General features: G+C 42.0%; 1 protein-coding gene and 3 long non-coding RNA genes across 18 annotated transcripts in view; 3 read left to right on the plus strand and 1 right to left on the minus strand.

Annotated features, from left to right (window-relative positions):
* The window catches only part of NPL (N-acetylneuraminate pyruvate lyase), a 45989-nt gene extending 35635 nt beyond the window's left edge, over positions 1 to 10354 (minus strand). For 4 of the 14 annotated variants that reach the window (XR_004179535.1, XM_031657871.1, XM_031657876.1 and 1 more), the window contains exons 1-3: positions 9945 to 10085; positions 7573 to 7627; positions 5431 to 5514 (exon numbers count right to left, since the gene is read on the minus strand). Coding sequence is in view for 13 of the 14 variants with exons in the window: in XM_031657871.1 (XP_031513731.1) it covers positions 5431 to 5498 (68 nt within the window). In the remaining variant the exon portion in view is untranslated. Of the gene's footprint in view, positions 1 to 5430; positions 5515 to 7572; positions 7628 to 8229; positions 8391 to 8508; positions 8604 to 9944; positions 10092 to 10239 lie in introns of those variants that run through there. The other 10 variants (XM_031657875.1, XM_031657873.1, XM_031657859.1 and 7 more) reach the window with 9 other exon arrangements.
* On the plus strand, positions 3357 to 7593 carry LOC103879298. The gene is made up of 4 exons (XR_002518496.2): positions 3357 to 3432; positions 5754 to 5831; positions 6979 to 7042; positions 7509 to 7593. It is a non-coding gene; the product is annotated as an uncharacterized LOC103879298 (long non-coding RNA).
* Positions 10099 to 10816, plus strand: LOC110741735. Its single transcript, XR_002518498.2, has 2 exons — positions 10099 to 10345; positions 10480 to 10816. It is a non-coding gene; the product is annotated as an uncharacterized LOC110741735 (long non-coding RNA).
* Positions 10817 to 13991: 3175 nt separating this feature from the next.
* Positions 13992 to 23319, plus strand: LOC103879302. Of its 2 annotated transcripts, XR_002518501.2 has the most exons (4): positions 13992 to 14037; positions 14380 to 14505; positions 16328 to 19799; positions 20085 to 23319. It is a non-coding gene; the product is annotated as an uncharacterized LOC103879302 (long non-coding RNA). The 2 variants fall into 2 exon arrangements; XR_002518500.2 differs by lacking the exon at positions 13992 to 14037 and having other exon boundaries at positions 14200 to 14505.
* Positions 23320 to 23762: the final 443 nt, after the last annotated feature.

Raw genomic sequence — 23762 nt, forward strand, 5'->3', positions numbered from 1 at the left:
TAGACTGCACTGCATCCTCTCTTCTTTCACAAGCCCCAAGAACACATCTAACAACTGGGCACATCAGGGGAGAGTGACCCAGACCCAAATTCCATGCTTGCTGTAGTCATTTTTATATTTAAACCCAGTTTAATGTCTTAATTCCTGGGGATTCAGATTCTTTGCATTGGGTTTAGATTCATGTCTTGGGGCTTTTTTTTTTTTTTTTTTTTGAGACAGGGTCTTGCTATGTTGTCTAGGCTGGCCTCAAACTCCTGAATTCAAGTAATCCTCCCACTTCAGCCTCCCAAGTAGCTGGGACTATGGTTGTGTGCCACTGTGCCCCATTAATTTTATTTAACTTTTTTTTTTTTTTAATTACGTGAGCTATATAGTTTACTTAAGTACATATAATAAAAAAAGAAAACCCACTCAGGATATCTCTGGAGATGATTCCTCTTAGTTTGATATTCTTCTATTCACAAATACACATTACATTATTTTCTTGTATAAATATGGCCATATTAGACAGTTTTATATTTTTCACACAGCATTCTAATTTTAACATCTTCCCACATTTTTAGATGGTCCATACTATACCGGCTAAACAACATTCTATTTTATGGATGAATATAATTCCTTTTTCTAATTGTCTGTTCTTAGACATTTGGTTTGCCCAAACTATATAAGCAGAAGAAAGTCTTGTTCTTTTTGCCACAAATTGAGGTCCAGAGTGGGTGGATTGTGAAACTGCAGGTAGACTCTACAACTCTTCTCTTAGGGTAAAAGCGTAATATAATTTTTCTCAAGTGGCTTTTCAGGGAGAAATCCCTATTGCTTTTTGTTTCCTCTCCTGGTGCACGAACCACCATGAAAGACTTTCACTTCATCTGGGAAGACAGAATCCACAGGACAGGCTATTTTCATACCTGACATGATGTGGCATGCATATTAGAAAACCTGACTTTCCATTTTCTTTTGCCTTTTATACGTATCTCTCAGCATTCAATCAGATAGGAGTTATACGTACTCTTGGCAAAATAGCCACCTGGTTATTTTAAAATTCTTTCAGCAGGGAGGCAGGCAGGGACTAACCTGCCCACTCTGTTGGAGGTGGAAAATGTTCTGTTCTGGGAGTCTGGGTCCCCGCGTCCCAAACACTGTTAAAAAGACAATAATCTATGCCAGTCTGGCTCTAGCAGGCTAGGCCTTTTCTCACTGGGGTTAACAGGTTTGTTTTTACCAGAGGGTGTTGTGAAGATTCCCAGGGTGATGCCAAGAGCATTTGAGGGAAAAAATACAACTTTTGCTCTTGACATTTTAGATCTGAAATGGACTTTCTGTTCTAATGACTGTGAGCCTGCCCAAAGAAAAAGTGACTTCTTAGAACAAATAAGGAAAGCAAGTCTTGGCTGGTGTGGTGGCTCACGCCTGTAATCCCAGCACCTTGGGAGACCGAGACGGGCGGATCACTTGAGGTCAGGAGTTTGAGACCAGCCTGGCCAACATGATGAAACCCTGTCTCAACTAAAAACACAAAAATTAGCTGGGCAGGGTGGTGCACGCCTCTAATCCCAGCTACCCAGGAGGCTGAGGCAGGAGAATCGCCTGAGCTTGGGACGGGGAGGTTGCAGTGAGCTGAGATTGTGCCGCTGCACTCCAGCCTGTGAGACTTTGTCTCAAAAGAAAAAAAAAAAAAAAAAAAAGGCAAGTCTTTCATTAGACTTGCTAGTGTACAAAAAGGCAAGGGTTGGATAGGTAGAGAAATCCTCCCTTTCTAGCTGTGTGGCTTGGGGCAGCTGGGCTGGCCTTTAGGATCTCAGTTTCTTCAACTGCCAGGACAGAGATACCTATGGCTCCCTCACAGAGCTGTTGCCAAGATTAAGTGGGAACATGTAAATGAAATGCCCGCATGATGACTGACATAGCATCAATCAGTGTTCGCTTCCTTCCCTTTTTCTTGACTCTCAGCACTAGTAATTCCCGCAGTATACTCATTCATAAAATAACAAAAGCTACACAACTATGCCACATACTTAAGATACAAAGATAAATAAGATAGTTTCTCAGTCCTTGTGTACTATCTGGTATTCAATATCTATTGAATAGGGCTAAGCAGCTCAAAGCCTGCTGCAAGACACAGGCAAGTAACAAAAAGTTATTGTAATAATTATAAACATAATTTTGATGCAATGAAAAAAGTGTGCTATGGGATCACAGGGGAAGAATATGGACAGGGTGCTATAAAAGGGTCATCTAACTCCTTTTAAGAGACTTGGGAAAGAATTTCTAAGGATGGTTTTGATAGATGAGTAGAAGTGTTCAAGTGGAGCAAGAAAGAAGATGGTGGTAGCAAAAGGCAGAGGAAACAGAATGAGCAAAGGCATGAAGGGCAGAAGAGGTATGGTGACAAAGAAATGAAGCAGGAAAGGTAAACTGTGAAGGACTTCCTATGCTATCCCAAGAAGTCTGGGCTTTAATCTTTAGACCAGCTCATCTCAGACTTTAATGTGCTAAAGAATCATCTGCGACACTGTTAAAATGCAGGACGGATCTGTGGTATGATAGGGCCTGAGATTGTGCATTTCTACCAAGTTCCCATGGTGGTGGAGCAACTGGTCCATGGGCCATATGATGGGTAGCAAGGCTCAGACAAAAGACAGTCAAAAGATCCCTAAAGAGGAGAGTGACATGATCAGATTTATTTGCTAGGATAAGCTCACTAAGCTACAGTGTGGACGATGGACTGGAATTACAGGTACTTTCTACATTCTTATTTAATGGTGATTCCCACAATATCTCCAATGACATAACACAAGAGGACTGCAGACTCTTAAGAGCTGGAAAGGGTCATAGAGATAATGTGGTTGAACTTTCTTTGGAGAATATGAAAGAGAGCCTTTTTTTTTTTTTTTTTGAGACAGAGTCTCGCTCTGTTGCCCAGGCTGGAATGCAGTGGTGTGATCTTGGCTCATAGCAACCTCCGCCTCCCAGGTTTAAGCAATTCTCCCGCCTCAGCCTCCTGAGTAGCTGGAACTACAGGTGCACGCCACCACACCCAGCTAACTTTTGTATTTTTAGTAGAGACAGGGTTTCACCATGTTGGTCAGGATGGTCTCGATCTCTTGACCTTGTGATCTGCCCGCCTCGGCCTACCAAAGTGCTGGGATCACAGGCATGAGCCACCGTGCCTGGCCAAGAAAGCTCTTAAAAGGTGACAAGATCTCCCCAGGGTCAGAGAGCTACCTGATGGCAAAGCTTGGATCGTTTCACTAAGATCTACTTATCCATGTTCTTTCTGCCAGCTGCCCTACTCCAGGACATCAACTTATATGCAGAAAGCTGAATTGTTACTGAGCATTCATTGGAATTGAGAAGAAGAAAAGGATGTAGGGAAATAGTCCTTGTTCAGCCACTCAGAATTATGGAGGATATGTATACTGTACATGCCAGGTTAGGAGAACTCCCACAATGGCAGGTCACCTGGCAGTATTTCCAGGTATTAGATTCCATGTGCCCCTTCCTTCCATCTCGTGTCTTAGAAACATGCCAGAAGTGCAGATTCCCTTGTGGGTAAGTACATTAATGCCTACATGTTCTTGGTGGGTGTTCCAAAACTACTTTGTATCTACAGGAATGTTTGATGAAGCAGGTGGTGGGAGAAAAGGGGAACTAACACGGCTCACATGCCTACTCTGTGCTATACACTGACCTACACTATTTAATTTGTTTCTTAAAGAGCCTACACATAATGCATTCTTTTTTTTGATTTCACACCTCAGGAAAGTAAGGTTCCTAGAAGAAAAACACAGAACTGATGAGAAAATAGTAAAATGGAAGCAGCAGGACCACAGGTTTTTGGGAAACGGAAAAAGATCCAGAAGAACAGTCATTTTAGTTATCTCTAATCATAGGATCTGGCCTTCCAGGAAAACAGCAAAACAGGGAGGAAGAACACACTGACGTTCTCCATGGGTCCCTGATGAACAAACAGAACTGTTTTAAGAAGGCACTTCCAGGATAAGAGGGGTCTTATTAAAAGGTTAAAGTAGCATGGACCAGATGCAGTGTTAGGAGATTACAGGCAGGATCTCACTCTGTAACAGGAAGTAAATCCTGCCAATTCATGCAATCACATGTCTTCTGTTTTGATCTGCGAACAAGTGACTGATGCATTGAGAAACAGCTGATGTCAGTCTTTCTTAAAACTTGTGGAAAGGGGAAGTAACAGAAAAAAATTATTTACCAGCTGAGTAATCTAAATGCCATACCAGCAAGAATCTTATTTAGATCCATGATTTTTCATGGATCTTAGAAGCCAGAAATCTTGGACTCATTGGAGTCTCTAAGGCAGAACTGCAAAATGGCCAGCTTTGAAGGAGAATACTAAAAGACATAAGAAATTTCATATCCTTTAAAGGGGTAAGATGAAGGTTTATAAATTCAGCAAGACCAAAACGAAAGTCCCTTGTAAAAGGTGTATTAAATACATCTTCCTTTTGCCTCTGTCTTATGCCATAAAGGCAGTTCAAACTTTTTGACCTAAGTGCATATTGACCCTGTGCTAAGCACTGTTGTATGAATTATCTCATTTAATGCTCATAATTCATTATGTAGGTATGATTATTATACTACACAGAAAGAAAGGAGAAGATTAAGCCAGCATTCTAACTGTTGTGGCAGCCTGACTCTTCTGACGAGTCAAAAACATACAGATCCAGGAGGTGGATGAACTCTCTTTTGTCGGGGTGATGTTCAAGGAGGAGTTATACACAGTACATGGCTCCCTAAGTCACAGGGCCTTTTTATTATCCGATTTTTGAGCAGAAGGACTGCCACTGTATTCATCTGGAGGTCAAAATACTTGCTTGGGGTAATGATTAGTCAACAATGAACTGTTGTTACTTCCCTTCCCCCGCTGCCCAACATCTAGTCAATGTTGAAATGAGGCTGTAAACATGAGTAAGGAGTCCATCTTGCAGATAACTTCCCACTTTCCTTAGGGTAGGACATTTTTATCAAGTCTATGAACAGCCTGAAGTGGAATCATGCTGATGTCTAGAGATAGGATCCTGAGAGGGGCTAGATCAGTGTTTGATATCCAACTATGCTAAAATGGGATTTTTATCCAATGCTACTGGTGCTGTTTAGAAAGGCCAGAGCTGTCGTGAAATCCAAGGAGAATTTGCTCTGTGGCTCTACAGACACTGAGAGAAAGGCAAGCTGCCTTTCTGCAAGGTGATATAGTGCTTCTTTGACTTTGGGGTCAGAGATATAATGCCTCCTCAGACTTGGGGATCAGAGAGAGTGCAGAGGGATGACAGACAGAAGCTGCCTTTTGGCAACAGTTCCACAGAGATGCAGGGTCTTAAGTGACTGTTGTTACAAAGAACTTTTCTCCTTTTTGGTTGAATGAGAACTGATCCCCTCAAGGCCCCAAATGATAGTTACCCATTCTCAGTCATTGGCGTGATGGTTGCAGCCACAAGACCCTGAAGTTTCTTCTTTGGGAAGGCCATTGAGCTGCTGGTAGGTCTGGAAAACATACAATGTAATTTCTCTCTTTCTTCAAGGAATGTCAATGATAAAACTCCCAGGCAAAGTTCATTTCTAGTTTAGAACTGTAAAATGTGCTTACAAGTACACAAACACACAGAGCAAGTACAAGATGGTAAAATTTTAGAGCTTAATTCTATTGAGGAGGAAACTTTAAGACAGGAGAGGGTAGACCTGAGAAAATACTATGTGGACAGCCTCCCATTTTATCTACACAGATGATGGAAGCAATCTAAATCCTCAAAGGATAGAGGTAAACAGGAGCAGACCCAAGAAAGAGCTTGAACCTAACTCAGGTAAGTAAAACATACAGTGAATTATAGTCATGCCTCAGTATACACAGAAAATTGGTTCCAGGACCCCCATGTATACCAAAATCCATGCCTACTCAAGTCACGCAGTCAGCCCCAGCCTGGCATATGAGAATTCTGCATCCTGCAAATACTGATTTTCTATCTGCATTTGGTTGAAAAAAATCTGTGTAAATGGACCTGCACACTTCAAACCCATGTAATTCAAGGGTCAACTGTACTATTACTTAAACTGAAATATGGTCATAAAAGGGGACATTTTCTCTTTCCACTGTCTTCATTCTTAGAATCTCACCTAAAACAAACCTGACTGTCTTAAGGTTTCATCTTGATTTACATAACTACCTTCAGATTTACCTAACTTTTCATATCCTAATTTTGCCCAGTTTTGTCCAGTTTTCCTAGTTCTAGTTAACCATGTAGACTGCATATTCACACCTTCCTCTTCCCCACTAGAGCAGGCTCCCAGGACAGGGATGTTTCATTTGCCTTTGCTCTCTGCAGTGAGCCCTCTGCTTGACACCAGGTGTTCAAGAGAGAAGAATATGTGGGTGACTGAACGAGGTGTTCAGACTGTGGCTGGACGATGGCTTCCGCAGACGGGGAGCTCACTGCTGAATCAACCTCACACCACTCATCTGGGGCCAAAGGATCTCTCACCATCTGGCAGAGAGTGTACCTGCCCATAATCAGTGTAAAAGACTCTGGATGGGCCACAAGAAGCAACAGAGCAGACTGGTTAACAGCCTGGGTTCCACAGGCAGACCACCTGGTTCAACTCACAGCTCTGACATTTGCTAGTTATAGAAGCATTATTGTTTTCTGAGCCATAAGACATAAAAAGCCACAAATGCAATTCCAAACCACAAATTTAATGTCTAACAATTGAAAATGAAAATATAATCAGATAGTATTTGATGACAATTCTACAAAAGATAGTGGCCTTGTAGCAAATAAAGAGATGTCTATAGGTGACCAACAAGAAGGGTTATGCTATAGTTCTGACATTACTGGCACATTCAAAAACCCAATGCCCACTATACTTAAATCTAATCCACACAATGTAGTACTTAGTTATGAGCTATCTTATTTTGTTTGCTCTTCTAATTATTCATCTTATCTTCCCAAATAGGAGAACAAACTTCTGAAGTATAGCGACCATACCTTCTATTTTTCTTCCCCAAGTCTTGGCTCAGGTAAGCCCTTGAGTAACACTGACTACTTTCAGTAGAAAGACAACATGATACTTTCCTTGCAAACAGACATGTTCCCAGCAATAGTTGCTGTTGCTCCTAAAATCAAGTCCTGCATGTAGCTTTGCTCTGTATTTCCTAGTTCAAACATGAGACTAAAATCAGATTGGAAGTTCAGAAAGATAAATCCAATAACCTGGCCCATGGGAAAACACAAGATAAGAAATCATAAGATGTGGCTCTAATCACTCTTTGAGCTTCATGTGACCACCCTCGGTCCAAAAGCATGCCACTTAGCCTCTGAGCCTTAAGGCCCATAACCTAGGCCATCTCCCCACCGGGAGGGATGTTTAAGCATCAAAGAAGATTGATGCTATGCCTGCTGTCTATCTTCACCTAACACTCCTACAAGCATCTCGACTTAACATGCCAAAAGGGAACCTGCCATCTCCTTTGTTCCTTACTGTAGAGGGGTGAGAGGGCCAGCTCTGGAGTCAGACCTCATGGATCTGCATCCTGGCTCTACCACTTACCAGGTAGGTGACCTTGAGCCCATTAAGTAACCTCTTTCTGCTTCAGTTTCCCCTTCTGTAAATGAGGATAATACTAATTACATTTCATAGGGTTGAGAGAATTAAATGAACTAATTCATGTAAAGTAATTAACAACAATGCTAGACACATAGTGAGTACATGTTCAGTGCCCTCCATGAAGTCTTGCCTGATGTGTATAGGACAGTAGGAAATACTATCATGCCCTTACCAGCATCATCTTCCCAGTTATCTTTGCTCTGCTGGTGCCTCCTTTCCAACCCTCACTACTCTTGTCTATTTAGGGACTAAGTCATTTCAATTCTGTTATCTTCTTCCTCTGCTATTCCTCATTTCCTCCTTATGACTTTATAATTTGCCTCTTTGTTACCTCTTATCTAGACAAATAGGCAAAACCCCAGGTCCACGGGGCCCAAGAAGGTTCAAGTGATAAGAGTCCTGAGAGCTTGAGTCAGCATTAAACATCTCCTAAATCCAACACTACTAGGCTGTTCGGGCTAAATAAAACTCCATAGTCTTGTGCTTTTGCCTGCATTTATTTCACACTAAGGACAGTAACACTGATGTTCTTAGATTCATGAGAAGCTCAAATTGGCAGTTTTATGTGTGTCTTTGATGGAAAGAAATAAAACTAATTACCACAAATGTAGTTTGATTAGTTCAAAAATTCAAAACACAGGGTCCGTGGGAGTGTAGGATAGGGGTTAGGAATCACTGTCCTAATCCCTCTTCTCTTCAATCCACACCAGCTGTCAGGTTAATCTTCCACTAAAACCAGCATTCCTGGTCTTGTCTTTGTCCTGTTTAGAAAATGCTAGTAGGCTAAAGACCCAGCTCCCTGGGGTCTGGGTCTCTGTTCAAATCTTCATGCCTGCACTGCACTTGCCCAGCGTTCTGTTTGCTGTTCCTCCTACCTACCTTTCACTGTCTGTCTGCTTGCCTTGGTTCCTCACTTCAATCTTTTCAGTCTGACCAGCTTTTAAAGCTCACTTTATCCATTCCAGCAGCTATAGCTTAAAAACAAAAACAAACAAACAAAACCAAACCAAAACAAAAAACCTCATTTTAAAGGCCAGGGGACTCCCTGGTACCCGAGCCGAAAATAATTTCTTAAACCTCAGAATTCCCCCAAACGCTGGCTTTTCATTAAAAACCTTACATCAGAGTTATTAAGCAGGGTGGTTTCGGCTCCTCTCCTAGACTGTCTGCCATCTGGGGGCAATGACAGCTTCGAAAATTTCTTTGCACAGAGCAAATACACTAAACAAGTAAAAGTTTGCTGCCTTTGCAAACTGTGAAATGCCTACAAGAAGAAATGGGATAAAAACGACTTTGGCCGGTGTGAGGGCTCACTCCTGTAATCCCAGCAATTTGGGAGGCCGGGGCAGGCAGACCACCTGAGGTCAGGAGCTCGAGACCAGCCTGGCCAACATGGCCAAACCCCGTCTCCACTAAAAATACAAAATTAGCTGGGCGTGGTGGTGCGCGCCTGTAGTCCCAGTTACTCAGGAGGCTGAGGCAGGAAAATCGCATGAACCCGGGAGGTGGCGGTTGCAGTGAGCCGAGATCACGCCACTGCACTCCAGCCTGGGCGACAAGAGTGAGACTCTGTCTTTAAACAACAAAAGCAAAAACAAAAAAAAAAAGTCTTTACCAGAGAATGGTATTTTTGAGATTCAAGTTTTTAATAAACTTGGGAATGTTATACTTTGAAGCGTAACAGAGAATTACCAATATTTTTAAGATTCAAGTTTTAGATAAACTTGGGAATGTTATGCTTTGAAGTTTTCAGAGCTAGTAGCTAAAGAGAATGGTTCAAATGTTCTCCAGCCTAAGGCTTAACGTGAATTTAGAATATTATTATTGAAACATTGGGAGGGGGTATTACTCTTGAAATCTTATACCTCCATCCACAGATAAGAACACTTAGTGCAAAGAATTAAAGCTGCCTAAGTCAAATTATTTTTCAAATGGCAAAGTTGTTTTTTCAAGAGACAGAAAGTGGGGGTAGAATATACCTCCCGGCAGAGAATATCTTAAGCGACAGGTACTCAGAGAAGAGGAAATACAAATAGGGATTTTTTTTAAAAGCAGAAAACCATTAATTTCTCCTAAAGTGAAGGGGGGATTTATCAGATTTAACTTTAAGCTCCCTTCCGCTCAATTGCTAACTCTATTTTTGAGGAAAGGACCTTCGGATACCCGGCAGGTATGCTGTCTGCAAACAATCCGGGGGAGTGGGTCCTTCTGCCCTGGTCTATCCCGACACTTCTCGCATTCACACCTTTCCCAGCTCTGTTTCCTAGCGTATCTGCCTTCCCCCTTTCCTCCGAGTCCATCACCGTCTCACCCACCCGCGAGTCAGGCCCCGGCGCCCCTCCACCGGAACGCCCAGGTTGTCTGGCTGTCTGCGTCCGTCGGTCGTCGCCCGCGCAGTCGCGGGCCGCGCCCCCCACCAGGCCTCAGCTCCGTCCGTGCCGCCGCTCCGCCCCGCAGGGGCCGCCGCGCTTTATATCCGCTGCCGCCCGTCCCGGGCCCACGTGCCGCCACGCCGGGGAGCCTGGGGGTTGTAGTTCTGCGCCGCCGCCCGCGAGGCGCGCCCGGAACCGCCGGCCCCGAAGCCCCGAAACCCCGAAACGTTTTGCACACCTGGAGTCTGCTCTTCCCCGGTGTCACCTGAACAACGTAGGCTGAAGTGACTCCGGCGCAGCTCCCCGGCTCTCCGAGGATCGCGAGCATCCGAACTGGCAGCCAGGTGCCCGAGAGCACGCCGCTCACTCGCGCCACGCTGAGTGCAAACCTCTCCCTGCCTCGTCTGCAGGCCAGTCCTTCCCGCGTGCGGACACCTCCTGGGCTCCGCTGCGTCTTAATTTTCCTTCTTTTGCGCAGGGCTCTGCAATCCCCGCTATCTCGTGGTTCTGCGTTGTGAAGTTTGGGCTGCTGTTTCCGAGGCGTGCGGAGACACCCCAACTGCCCATCGGCGTTCAGCTCTCTTCCGGCTGACGCCGCTGCACCAGCCCTGCAGACTCTCGTGTTAAGGATTGATGAGCGAATTTTAAAGTGAATTATCTACTCATACAGGAGCTTTTCTGGCTTCTTTTGGAGCATATTTGAAAGAGTTTTGAAAGGGAAAAGTATTTTTAACCCAACCGCCTCTACTTTCAGGAATATCAGGAGTCTGTTATTCTAGGATCATGTACTGTGTTAATAAATCAGGAACAGAGCCAGAGACAAGTCCTCAGTCTTCTCTTGCTGATGTGATTCCACCTCAATTTTCCGTAAAAGGAGATGGCTGATGCTTATTATTACATTAGAGAAACTAAATTGTTAAAAGGGCTTTCCAGTTTGCAAAATGCTTTTAAATGTATTCTAATAGTTCTTGCATGGCACAGAGCACCAGAGATAATAGCTAATAAGTACTGTGTTCAGTTCTTACTCAGCCTGCACCATTCTAGCCGTTTTAAAATTTAATTCCTAAAATAACCCCATTGGTGGGTCCTGTTTTATAAATGTATATGTTACAGATGAGCAAGGATCATTCCATGTTACAGATCAGAAACAGGTTTAAAGAGTTGAAGTAATTTGCCAAAGGCCATAGAGCTGATTAAGCTGTGGTTTGATTTCAAGTAGTCCAGAAGCTTGTGCTTTTAACACTATGTTATCCTGCAGGAAAAAAATAAATAAATACAAAAAGGAAAGAAAAAGAAAAACCCTTAGATACATGAAGCAAGTTCTCCTAAGGCTACAGCATGGTTTTTGGTTTTGGGTTTTTTTTTTTTTTGTAATGTTAACAAGTCTTATACCATATCCTAATGATACAATGAAAGTTTTTTTTTGTTTGTTTTTGGAAAGTCACACTTTAATAAGTGCAAAATTAAGTGTGTCAGTACCCAAAAGGTATAGGTCATTAGGCTTAACATTGTCAACCAACAAACCAATATTCTAAATGCATGAACAAACTGCTTTTTTGTATAAATATGGTAGTGCAAGGTAATTCCTTATAATAATTTGTTAGTGTTTGCCAAGAAGCAGATGCTAAGATGGGATTAGATGTGTGAGAGACTTATGGGGGGAGGGAGTTGGAGCAGACAGGAACATCCTGCAGACTGATGTAGGGCTGACATCCGTGAACGAAAGATGGAAGAAAGGAGCATGGAGTAGGGAGAATCTCACTGCATTCTTAGAGTATCCACTCTGTGCCCTTATGAAACTCAGAGCCTATACTGTGAAGTGTCGGGGAGACATCGTTCTTTTAAAATATGGTAAATGCAGTGATAGACCTGTACAGAGATATTACAGGAACACTGAGCTCTAATCTGGGCTGAAAGGGGTGGGGGGTGTGTGTGTGTGTCTGTGTGTGTGTGTGTGTGTGTGAGATGAGGCAGGAGGGTGTTCCAGAAACGTCTTACTGGGGAAGGTCACAGCCAAGGTAAATATCAGACAATAAGTAGGGCTTAGAAGAGAGGCATCAAAAGGCTCAGTGCTGAGCTGCAGGCCTCTAACCCTCTTCTGATAAGTGACAGGCTCTGTGAGATTTCTTCTATTATTATATAGTATTATTTAATCATCATTACTTTTCGTGCTTTTATTTCTTGCCCCCAACTCCACTGCAAGGTGTTGGAGGCAGGCATCATGTCCTATTCCTTGTTTTTCCCACAGTGTAGGACATAGTGTCTATCCATGTGCAGGCCAAGAGGGTGAGATTTGGAAATATTACTACCATCAACTCTCCTTTATTTAAAACAAATGTATGTCAGGTTTTGCATCAACTTTTGTTTGCTACAATTCAAATTTGAAATCCACCAGTGCAGGGGAAAGTGTTTGGGAGATACGGTGCAATGAAATTCGTCAGAACAGTCATTTGTTCTATCCTTGGAGCTGGAGGTGATGCCCCCATCACAGGCTCCTGAACTGACTGTGGGTGAGGGGTGGGACCCAGAAAATTTCCCCTTATCTTCTGGTAAGGATATACTTACCAGAAGAGAGAAAACGGATTTTCAACAGCTGAAACACTGCTAAATTGGGGAACACTTATGAAGGAAGGAGACCTAATTTGGATCTTGAAGTGTTGTTACCCATTGTGGTCCAGTAAAAGGTCTGTCCATAGGTGAGCAAGAGTCTGTTCCATTCACTGTGAAGAACACATAACCAGGTATGAGAGTCACTTCTGGAAATTCTGGCTTGTATGGGTGTGTCAATGGGGCTGATGGAAAAGGTAGGGTTTATTTTTTCATCAGAGTTCAGAGGTCTTCAGAGAAGGGAACAGGCCATGAATAGAAGTTGAACTGATTGCTGGCCCTGGGACAAAAACCCTTGACCTTTAGGGTTTATCTTCTAAGTGTGAGTGCTAACTAGGAGAGGGACATCTCTTGAGAAGGGAAAAGTCCTGTGCATAAGCTTGGTTTTAGAGGACCTTTGGGAACCCAGGAGGGGGCAGCATAGTGCGGCCATGCTCAGCTATCTTTTGGCTTAGCCCTTTAGTGAATGCCTACTGGGTTCTTAAGGAGAAAGAGCTAGAAGGAAAAAAAAATGCGTTATATTTGGCGTTCTTAACCTAAGATCTGTGACTCCAGATTTTTAAGTAACAGCTTTTTTGAGATATAGTTCACTATGATACAATTCATCTATTTTAAGTGTATAATAGTTCAGTAGTTTTTAGTATATTCACATAATTGTGCAACCTGTGTCACAACTTTAGAACATTTTCATCACTCCCTCCAAGAAAACCCTAGCCATTAGTAGTCACTCATTTTTTTATTTCCCCTCCCCACCCCCAGCTGTAAGCAGCCACTAATCTATTTCTTTCCTTCTTTTCACTTTTTTTTTTTGGTTGCCCAGGCTGGAGTGCAATGGTGCCATCTTGGCTTACTGCAACCTCTGGCTCCCAGGTTCAAGCGATTCTCCTGCCTCAGCCTCCCGAATAGCTGGGATTACAGGGATGTGCCACCATGCCCAGCTAATTTTGTATTTTTAGTAGAGGTGGGGTTTCTCCATGTTGGTCAGGCTGGTCTCAAACTCCCAACCTCAGGTAATGTGCCCACCTCAGCCTCCCAAAGTGTTGGGATTACAGGCGTTGAGCCACTGCGCCTGGCTGCCATTAATCTGTTTCTATAGATTTGCCTGTCCTGGACATTTCATACAAATGGAATTATATGGTGTGTGTGTGTGTGTGTGTGTGTGTGTGTGTGTTTTGAGACAGGCTCTCGCTCTGTTACCTAGGCTAGAGTGCAGTGGCATGACCACAGCTCACTGTACTTTTGACCTCCCAAGCTCAAGCAATCCTCCCACCTCAACTCAGTAGCTGGGACTACAGGTGTTTGCTGTACCTGGCTAATTTTTTTGTTTATTTTTTGTAGATACAAGGTCTCACTATGTTACCCAGGCTGGTCTCAGACCCCTGAGCCCAAGCGATTGCCTGCCTTGACCTCCCAAAGTGTGGGATTACAGGTATGAGCCACCTCACCCAGCCGTGCTATGTGGTCTTTTGTGTCTGGCTTCTTTCATTTAGCATACATAACATTTTCAAGATTCATTCATATTGTGGAATGAGTCAGGATTTCATTCCTTTTTATGTCCATTGTATGGCTATACCACATTTTATTTATCTTTTCCATTAAAAAACTATACTACATTTTATTTACCCATCAGTTGATGGACATTTGAATTGTTTCTACTCTTTGGCTGTTATGAATAATGCTGCTATTGTGACTACGGATTTTAAGCCTCCTGGAATTTTGTGGTGTTCTTTATTTCTGTGGAGTTAGTTTATAGCATCTGGCCTCTGTTCAGTTCCTCAGAAGCCCCAAGTCCTTACCAAGATCAGGGCTTTGACATGTGACAAGGATGCTTTTCATCTGACTGACTTCTACTCAGATGCAACCTTCCTAAGAGGGACCTCACTCAGATCTTCCCAATGTAGGTGACAACCTCTCCTCATAACACCCAGTGCTTTCCCTTCTGATCACAACTTCTTGGTGCGGATGTGGTCTGTCTGTTCTGTTTCATGTGACACATACAGTGCCTATACTGCATAAATGGTTGAAATAGTATGGTATACAGAATGGATGTTGATAACTGAGAGCTATGTGCTGGCTCTGTGGCCTGAACATAGACTTTATCACTGATGGGAGCAGGGTGCCTCCCTGTTGACCTAGTTAAGGCAACAGTGGGAACCCTCTTGGCCAAGAGGTCTGGTGTCACACAGAGAGTAAGGACTGGACAAAGAGGACCGTAATGCCTCTTTGTGACCAAGCAGGATGGATTCCTGGCGTAGATTATATCTGGGGAACATTGTCTTGTTTTGTGTCTTGCTGAGTTTGTGACTTCCTTGTCCTGAATCATCTCTAGGCCAATGTGGCCAGTGGGTTACATATACTCTTTTGTCACCACCTAAAAATGGAGAAAACTTTTGAAAATATGGGCCTAGTTTGGCCATTAGCAAGGAGAACACTGAGGGTGCTATGAGTTGTAAACAGAAGAGAAAGTTACGAATATTAATTTTGCCTACAGGGCTTCTTTGACAATATTCAAATAATTACAGAGGCAAAACTTCCTTTTGAAGGATGTGCAACCTGTTTTAGCTATTGCCTACAAGGACATTAGACCTTTGGGAAGCACAAAAGTGAGTTACATTCTGCTTGTGACAGTATTGTAAAAGGTTCCCCGGAGATCTTAAAGAGTAATGAGCATGTTTTCTAAAAACATTCCAAAGCTCAGCAGCTACTTATATTATGAATAAGGTAAAAACTCACCACTAGGTGACAGTCTATCAGCAGAAATTGCTCCTTTATGACTCTTCATCTAGACTGAAAATTTCTGGGGACATCAGGGAATAACAAAAGTATTCGATAATAGTTTTCTGCTCCCATTCTGTGTCCTCCTCCTATGCAGTTTACACCCTCAATTTTAAATGTTCTCCTTCAATCTCTGCCTCTCTCTCATTTATATTAAAATAATGAAAATATGTTGTATAGATACATAGAAATGAGACATGGAAAATTAACACTCCTGCCTCCTGTCCCATACTGGCTTTGTTTTTGTGTTTGTTTTTGACATAGTCTCGCTGTGTCGCCAGGCTGGAGTGCAGTGGTGTGATCTCGGCTCACTGCAACCTCCGCCTCCTGGGTTCAAGCGATTCCCCTGCCTCAGCCTCCCAAGTAACTGGGACTACAGGAGTGCACCACCGCCATGCCTGGCTAATTTTTTTTTTTTTGTATTTTAGTAGAGATGGGATTTCACCATGTTGGTCAAGATGGTCTCGATCTCCTGACCTCGTGATCCATCCACCTCGGCCTCTCAAGGTGCTGAGATTATAGGCGTGAGCCACCGCGCCCGCCTGGTTCTTTGGGTTTTTAAAATAAACATACCTGTAAGAAGAGTACATCTAGTGCTCTTGGCTTTCCAATATGTAGAATATACTTTAAAATCTGGTTCAAGTTTAGTTTATAAGTATTTTCTCTCTCATGAATAAAACTCTATGTTTCCTTCGGCATTTGAGGTAAAAATGGGACAATTAGGAGAAACAAATTTTAGGTGTTTAGTCTCTTTTGAATGAAGGAAAAACTCCCTGGAAAAAGTTCAGAGTGTGACATTTGAAATGTAACTTGGTGCCACCCGAGGCTGGTTTCATTCTCGGTAACTGCTGTATTTAGGTACTAAGAGTCAGGGCTCTAGGAAGCTTAGATCCCTCCTGGGCAAATGTGACTGATCTTGTTCCTCCTTTTTCCTTGTGCCTAAGCCTGCAGGGTGCTGTTAGCCTGGACTAGCACACGCAGATTCCATCTTTCAGAGTGGTTTCCGCAGTCGCCTGGGTCACTGGCGCCTAATGAAAAGCTCCCAGAGGTTATTCCAAAGTCTCTTGCGTTACTCCTGTGCTCCATTTCTCAGTTTTAGGTATTCTGTTATCTCTGTAACCTAAATTCTGTTATTTCTGAAAGAAAAATATACAATGTATATTCATGCATTTAAAGATGGACCAAGTAGGCACAAAAAAAGGCAAAATGTGGAATGCTATTTACTCAGTTCTTCCATTTGTATGAAAATGGAAACAGAGGTGTATGTAGGGATATACTTGTATATGTGCACATATTTCTACAAGGATAGCAGTGATGTTCAAAATATTTAACAACTGGTTCAGCACTGACACAGAAGTGGGTGCTGGTTTTAGAGCTCAAGGGATTCTGGAGGTCCCCTAACATCTATGTAATAATGGATCTAGACTCTGGGGGGCAGCACTCCAAGGCCATGCCAGGCAGCCACCAACTGCTTCTCTGGGGAAGGGGGCTGAGGGCAGGAGGGACTTATTTTTCAATATGCCCTTTAGTGCTGTTTGAAAGGTTATTTTTTGTTTGAATCCTATTTATGTGCACATAGGTAGATTTTCATTTTGTTTAGCTTAGGAGATAAGTCTTACTTTTAGAATTTGTTTGTGGACATTTCTGTCTAGTTATTTGCCTCCAACCTGTCTCTAGCCTCAAGGCCATTTCCTTTAGTTCCATTTTGCTGAATCCTCCACGGAGAGCTCTCCTTAAGCTTCTTAAGCCCCTCTGTTTGAGGGGAAGGGAAGACCTGGCTGAACTCCCTCTCATAATCTCTCAGTTCTCCCCAACCCCAACACTGGTGTCTGAGTCTCCTTTCATTGCTTATCTTGAGCCTCTTGTCTCTCCACCTACCAGACCTCAATTCCAATTCCATTATTAACCAGTATAGGCATCACGGCATCACACTGCCTAATCTTATGATCAGAAAATAAGTGCTTTTTTTTTTTTTTTTTTTTTGCGTTCCCACAACTTTTGTGCATATGGAGAATTAGGTGTCCTATACACACCAGCCCTAATGAGAATAGTTCTTATATTAGTGGTAACACTTACATGGCTTGAGCCTCCACCTGCCTAATGCGGACACACTGCTCCCTTCCACCTTCCCATTATTACTGGGAGGCAGGATATGGTGATCCCTGCAATGTGCTTCCTCTCTTGCCTGTTCTTCCACTTTGAGCTTCTTGTTGACCCCCTCCTGCCACGAGGCCACTGGGAGGCAGTGACTCATCTCAGTCAAAGTTGCTTTCTCCCTGGGCCCCAAAGGCCATCAACCGCACTGTTCCTAAGTTGTGGAACGAAGCCTCTTCTCTTCCACTTTGCCTCACATTTTTTCACTTGGGCCCCCAAAGAGCATGACATGTATTCATTGTCTCACTTGAGCCCCTTCCCTCTCTACCTGCAGGTTCTCTCTCTGTAGAGGTCAGGCGTGAGTCTATGGAGCAAGTACAGGGAACCAAAGTCACCCCACCCCCATCCCAAGGCTGTCCTTTCCCACTCTCCTTTCTCCACTCTAAGATACCACGAGACCATTTTCCGGCAGTCACCTTCGCTTCAGGCTAATCAGCACCTACAGCCAGGTCAACTGCTCCCTTAGATTTATCAGCCCAAGTTGACTGTTTGTGGTGGGCACTACTGGGCTCAAGCTGATAGCCTGGCCATGCGTATTCTGTTAATGCCTATCTTACTGTGTGGCACTTGTCTGCAGACATGTCTGCTTCCCCCGTTAGACTGTGGCTTCCTTGAAAGTGAGCTCCTAACTGTGTGGTGCTCATTTTTGTATCTCCAGCATGCAGTCCCCTGCCTGTTACACAGCTGACCTTGGTAAATATTTTTGAAAGAATAAATGAACACAGCCCAATTAGCGGAGATATGCCAAAAGAAGCAGCCCATCTTTGCCAACACATGCAGAGGGAGAGAAGCTCTTCTTGAAGAGGACCCACTTTCTTCTAGAGCAGCCACTCACAGCTCTCTCGACTCCTTGGACCCTCAGGGTTGGAGAAGACCCAGGGTTAGGATAGCACTTTTGGGGGAGGTTTCATTGACCTTGTTTTGAAAGAATAACATGTTGAAGAGCCAGGTGACTAGTTACATTTTATTGTGTACCTGCCAGTTGAAAAAAACAAGGTCAAAAACACAAAAGGATAGAACATGGCAAAACATATTGATTAGACAGGGGAAAGCAGATGACACACAGGGACAGGACATTTTATTTTTATCATTCCAAATTCAGAGAAATATAATTAACTCCATGCTCGGTTCACCTAAGTTTTTGTAGCAGAGGTGAACGTGACAGATTGAGGCACAAATTTGTTAATGCTGAATATTGGGCATTTCTTCTGTTATTATTTACTGGACATAATCTGATGTCATGTGATAGACCATGATATGTAAATGACTTCAATCAGGAAAAAAGATAACTTATGTAACTTTATCTGGCTTTATTCTCTACACATACTGAGAAGCAAACCCATTAATCACAGCCTAGGCAGAAACTGTTCAAGTAGTGTGTGAGACAAACAGAGGTATTAATTATATTTATTATGGTAATAATATACTTAACACTTCCTTCAAGTCATGATAGTTGCAGAAATTGGGAAAAATAAGAATACTCTAGCAGACTTACAGATACTCAGTGGCAGTATCACAAATAATCATAATCACAAGAATTTCAGAGATGAGGAAGCAGAGAGAGAGGGAGAGAGGTGTTAAACATTTGTTAAACATCACACAGCTGGTAAGGAGTCTCTCTAATTCCAAAGCATGGCTGCTTTCCTCTACACAGCAGTGCCTCCCCAATTAGAGAATGTTATAGTGTAAAATCATCAGAGGAATAATGTGATTTCCAGCAATTTTTAAAACGATATTGCCTGGTCACTTGTTCTGGTTTCTCTGTTCTACATAACAGTTATGCACCCCATAAGGACGTTTTGGTCAATAATGGGCTGCATATATGGTGGTGGTCCTGTAAGATTATAATGGACCTGAAAAATCCCCATTGCCTAATAACATAGCTTTTGTCACATAGCACAGACTCGTGGGTGTGGTGATGCTGGTGTAAACAAACCTACCACACTGCCAGCCTTATGAAAGTATAGCACATGCATTATGTACAGTACATAATACTTTATAATGGTAATAAGTGTTCCTTATGTGTTTACTATACTTTTAATTGTTATTTTAGAGGGTACTGCTTCTACTTATATTTTTAAAACTTAACTGTGAAAGCACCTCAGGCAGGTCCTTTGGCAGGTATTCCAGAAGAAGCATTGTCGTCATAGGAGATGACAGCTCCGTGTGTGCTCTTGCTGCTGAAGACCTTCCAGTGGGACAAGATGTGGAAGTGGAAGACAGTGGTATTGATGATCCTGACCTGTGCAGGTCTAGGCTAAGGTGTGTTTGGGTGACTTTGTTTTTAACAAAAATGTTCAAAAAGTAAAATAAACAAATAAATGAAATACGAAAATGCTTATAGAATAAGGATATAAAGAAAGAAAATATTTTTGTACGACTACACAATGTTTGTGTTTTAAGTGAAGTGTTATTTCAAAAGAGTCAAAACGTTTTTAAAAATTGAAAAGTTTATAAAGTAAAAAAGTTACAGTTTGCTAAGTTTATCACTGAAGAAATATTTTTCTAAAATAATGAAGTACATCCTATGTGTACAATGTTTATAAGGTCTGCAGTGGTGTGCGGTATTGTTGTAGGCCTTCACGTTCACTCACCACTCACTCACTGACTCACCCAGAGCAACTTCCAGTCCTACAAGCTTCAGTCATTGTAAGTGCCATATGCAAGTGTACTATTTTAAGTTTTTTGTATTGTCTTTTTACTCTACCTTTTCTATGTTTAGATAAACAAATACCATTGTGTTATAATCACCCACAGTAGTCAGTATAGTAGCATGCTGTACATGTTTGTAGCCCAGGAGCAACAGGCTATACACCATAGAGCCCAGATTTGCAGTAGGCTATAGTGTCTACATTTGTGTAGGCACACTCTATGATGGTCACACAACAATGAAACTGCCTAATGACGTGTTTTTCATAATGTATCCCTGTTGTAAGTTATGCATGACTATATACAGAAAAATTTAAGTGGAGAGAACCAAATGACTTACTAGGCAACAAAGCAGGTTGGACAGATGGACAGTAGGTGGAATGACCGTGGTGCCTGAATTTTCTATTACACAGTACCTTATCAATTAATATTTCCTACTCTACCTTCCAGATAACTCAGCCTACTTAAAGCCCACCAGAAAGTCCGCCAACAAATCTCCCAACTCACTCACCCACCATCAACCCATAAACTCTCCAGCATGTATTGAAGGCCTACCTTGGTGTGCTTGACACAGTGTTTGGTACCATGTGGAATGACAAAGCAGGACCAGACAGCGTCCCTGCCACCCTGGTGCTTGTAATCTAGTTGGAGAGATACGATAAAAATAAATGACACAATTACAGAATCTGACAGAATGTAATAAAGTGCTAAATTGTGTGGTACAGACAATTAGAGAACAAGACAGTATATAATAAAGTGCTAATTGTGTGGTACAGACAATAAGTATAATAGGAGTTCAGTGAAGGGATAGATGAGTGTGGGCTGCAGTCTTCAGGGAAGGCTTCTCATCATGTCAGTGCTGCCGTGTTTATCCAGTGCATGACGGGAAATGGAATATGAAATAGAAGATGGATTATGAGCAGAATAATGGTGCTGAACTGTGGTATCTCTTCTCAGGCTGGATGAACACAGAAAGAGAGTCCTTTGAAAGGTAGCATTCTCCATTTAAAAAAATCAAATAGAGAAATACCTTATTTTCTTTATTAGTTGTGTTATAGATAATTTCTACAGAAACTTAAAATCATATTTTAAATTGAATAATGTTTTCAATGTACCAGGAAGCTCACTGTTTAAAGGAGCCATGTTGTAAATCCTTTTCATAAATGAAAAATACTTTTGCATTATTGATGATCACTTGTTTATACAAAATTCCTCAAAGCTAATAGTAAATAGGTACTCTCATACACTACTGGTGGGATTGATGAACCTTTTACAAGGTAACTTGGCAATGTGTACCTAAAATTTTGACAATGTGCATATTGTTCAACCAATCAGTTTCACTTCTGGGAATTTATCCTAAGAACGTAATAATCATAGCTGACTGCAAGAATAACTTTACTACAATGATAATTATCACAGCATTAGGATAAACTGGGAACAATTTAAATGCCCCCAAAGAGAGGACTGATGAAATAAACACATATTTATAAAATGGAATGTATAGTCACTAAAGTGTTACTGTAAAAATAGATAATACTGTGGGAAATGTTCACAATGTATAGATAAGTGAAAAAAGCAAATTTGAAAACTTGAAGAGTATGATTCCATTTTGTTAAAATGTGTTTTATTTATAAAAACATGTTTTATTCACAGAAACATATTTGAGTGGTGAGGTGATACGTGATTTCCACTTCTTTATGCTTTTTTGAAATTTCCAAATATTTTCCAAGTTACATGGTTTATTTTGTAATAAGACATATATTAAAATTCTACAGTTCTCTGGTTTAATTTGCTTTGAAAGTTGTGATTGTCATAATTTAGATTGCCATCTCTAGAGCCAAAGGTCTTGTGGGACAAGTAAGTTCTGGGACCAGAGACAAACACGAGAAGTATTATTCCTTTTTCTTTTGAATTATAAATGATTTATATTAGCAAAATGTATACCTTCTTTCCTTAAACTCATATTCATGTGGGAGCTGTTTGGGAGGGACACATACTCTTTAAGGCTTTTACAACGTGAATTTTTAGCAGCAGAGCCTGCCAGAGTGGGTGGAAAGCCCAGGGCATGGATTAATTTTTAAGACGTCTGGAATACTAAAAATAAAAATAAGAAAAATGTAGAAGTAAGTGTAGATGTGCTGAAACAGAGTTTCAAAAATTGTGATGATTTTAAATGTTTATCTTGAACAAACTGATGCCTTTAACACACAGTATACAGGTACAGAAAGTAAAACTTCATGGTGACATTATGTCAAAGGCTGGAATTGGAGATCTTTGGTGCATGCAGGATCAAGGCCAAATTAGGCTCTGCCTGGAAACCATGCAGAGGATGTGGAATTATTGAAAAAAATCAGAAAATATGTAGAGAGGATTTTGGAATTTCTGGTCCAAGGGATTTTCCATGTCTAAAGTGAAAACAAAATAGTTTTCTTCTGTTCCAAGAACTTTATTTAGAACTGTTTTGAAAGGGGCCTTTCTCTGAAACATTTCAATACAAAACCACATTATTTTCTCATCCTATGACTCTATGTCTTCCATTCCCTAGGTTTTGACTAATTTAAGGTTTTAAAATAGACGTTTCAACCCTTTCTAGTTAATAATTTTCTATTTTAACCTCATCACCTAGCCTTTCATCTATGACTTGGCCCGGTAAAACATAGCAAGTCAGAATTTTACTTCCTTCCTGTGCCCAAAAAATATAAAGAAAATCCTTGAATACCCAGGTTTTTGGGAAGTCCAACCTTAGCCAAAACTGGGAACTGTTTGCCTTTCTTTGGAGAACCCGTCCTGTAGAAAGAATGAGCTGGGCGGCATCCCTGAAGTACAAGTCAGGAGAACTTGTTCCTGGACATTCCCTTGTCTCCAACTAATTTGGATGAATTCACCACTCTGTGCTTCAGTTTTTTTCATGGCATAGTACAGTGCTCACGTGGAGGATGATGGCAGGTGTGAAGTAATTAAAATATTTCTGACAACATGGCAGACTAGCTGACATGGAGAAGCCTTCTCTCCCACTACTATCACATAGAAAATCTAGATGATATGTGGCAGCAATTTAAAATATACAACCATGGTTTTTGTTGTTGTTGTTGTTTGTTTGTTTTTTATTTGAGATGAGGTCTCACTGTGTCACTCAGGCTGGAGTGCAGTGGTGAAATCTCAGCTCACCACAACCTCCGCCTCCTGGGCTCAAGCAATCTTCCCACCTCAGCCTCCCAAATAGCTGGGGCCACAGGTGCATGCCACCATGCCTGGCTAATTTTTTGTATTTTTGGTAGAGATTGGGTTTCATCATGTTGCCCAGGCTGGTCTCAAACTCCTGAGCTCAAGAGATCCACCCACCTTGCTTCCCAAATTGCAGGGATTACAGGCATGAGCCACCACACCCATCCATTACAACCAGTATTGAAAAAAGTAAGGGAAATCTTCTAGTTCTCAATGTGAAAAGAAAACTCAGAGCCAGAGTAATAACTGTGGCTGATGTTGCTAGAAAGGCACATAGGTCCCAGGATCCGGAGTCTTGGGTGTGGAGGCCCATCTGGAGATAGGACATGGGGCCTCAGGCGAAGTTTAGGC

Source organism: Papio anubis, chromosome 1, assembly GCF_008728515.1.
Source record: "Papio anubis isolate 15944 chromosome 1, Panubis1.0, whole genome shotgun sequence".
NCBI classification, from domain to species: domain Eukaryota; kingdom Metazoa; phylum Chordata; class Mammalia; order Primates; family Cercopithecidae; genus Papio; species Papio anubis.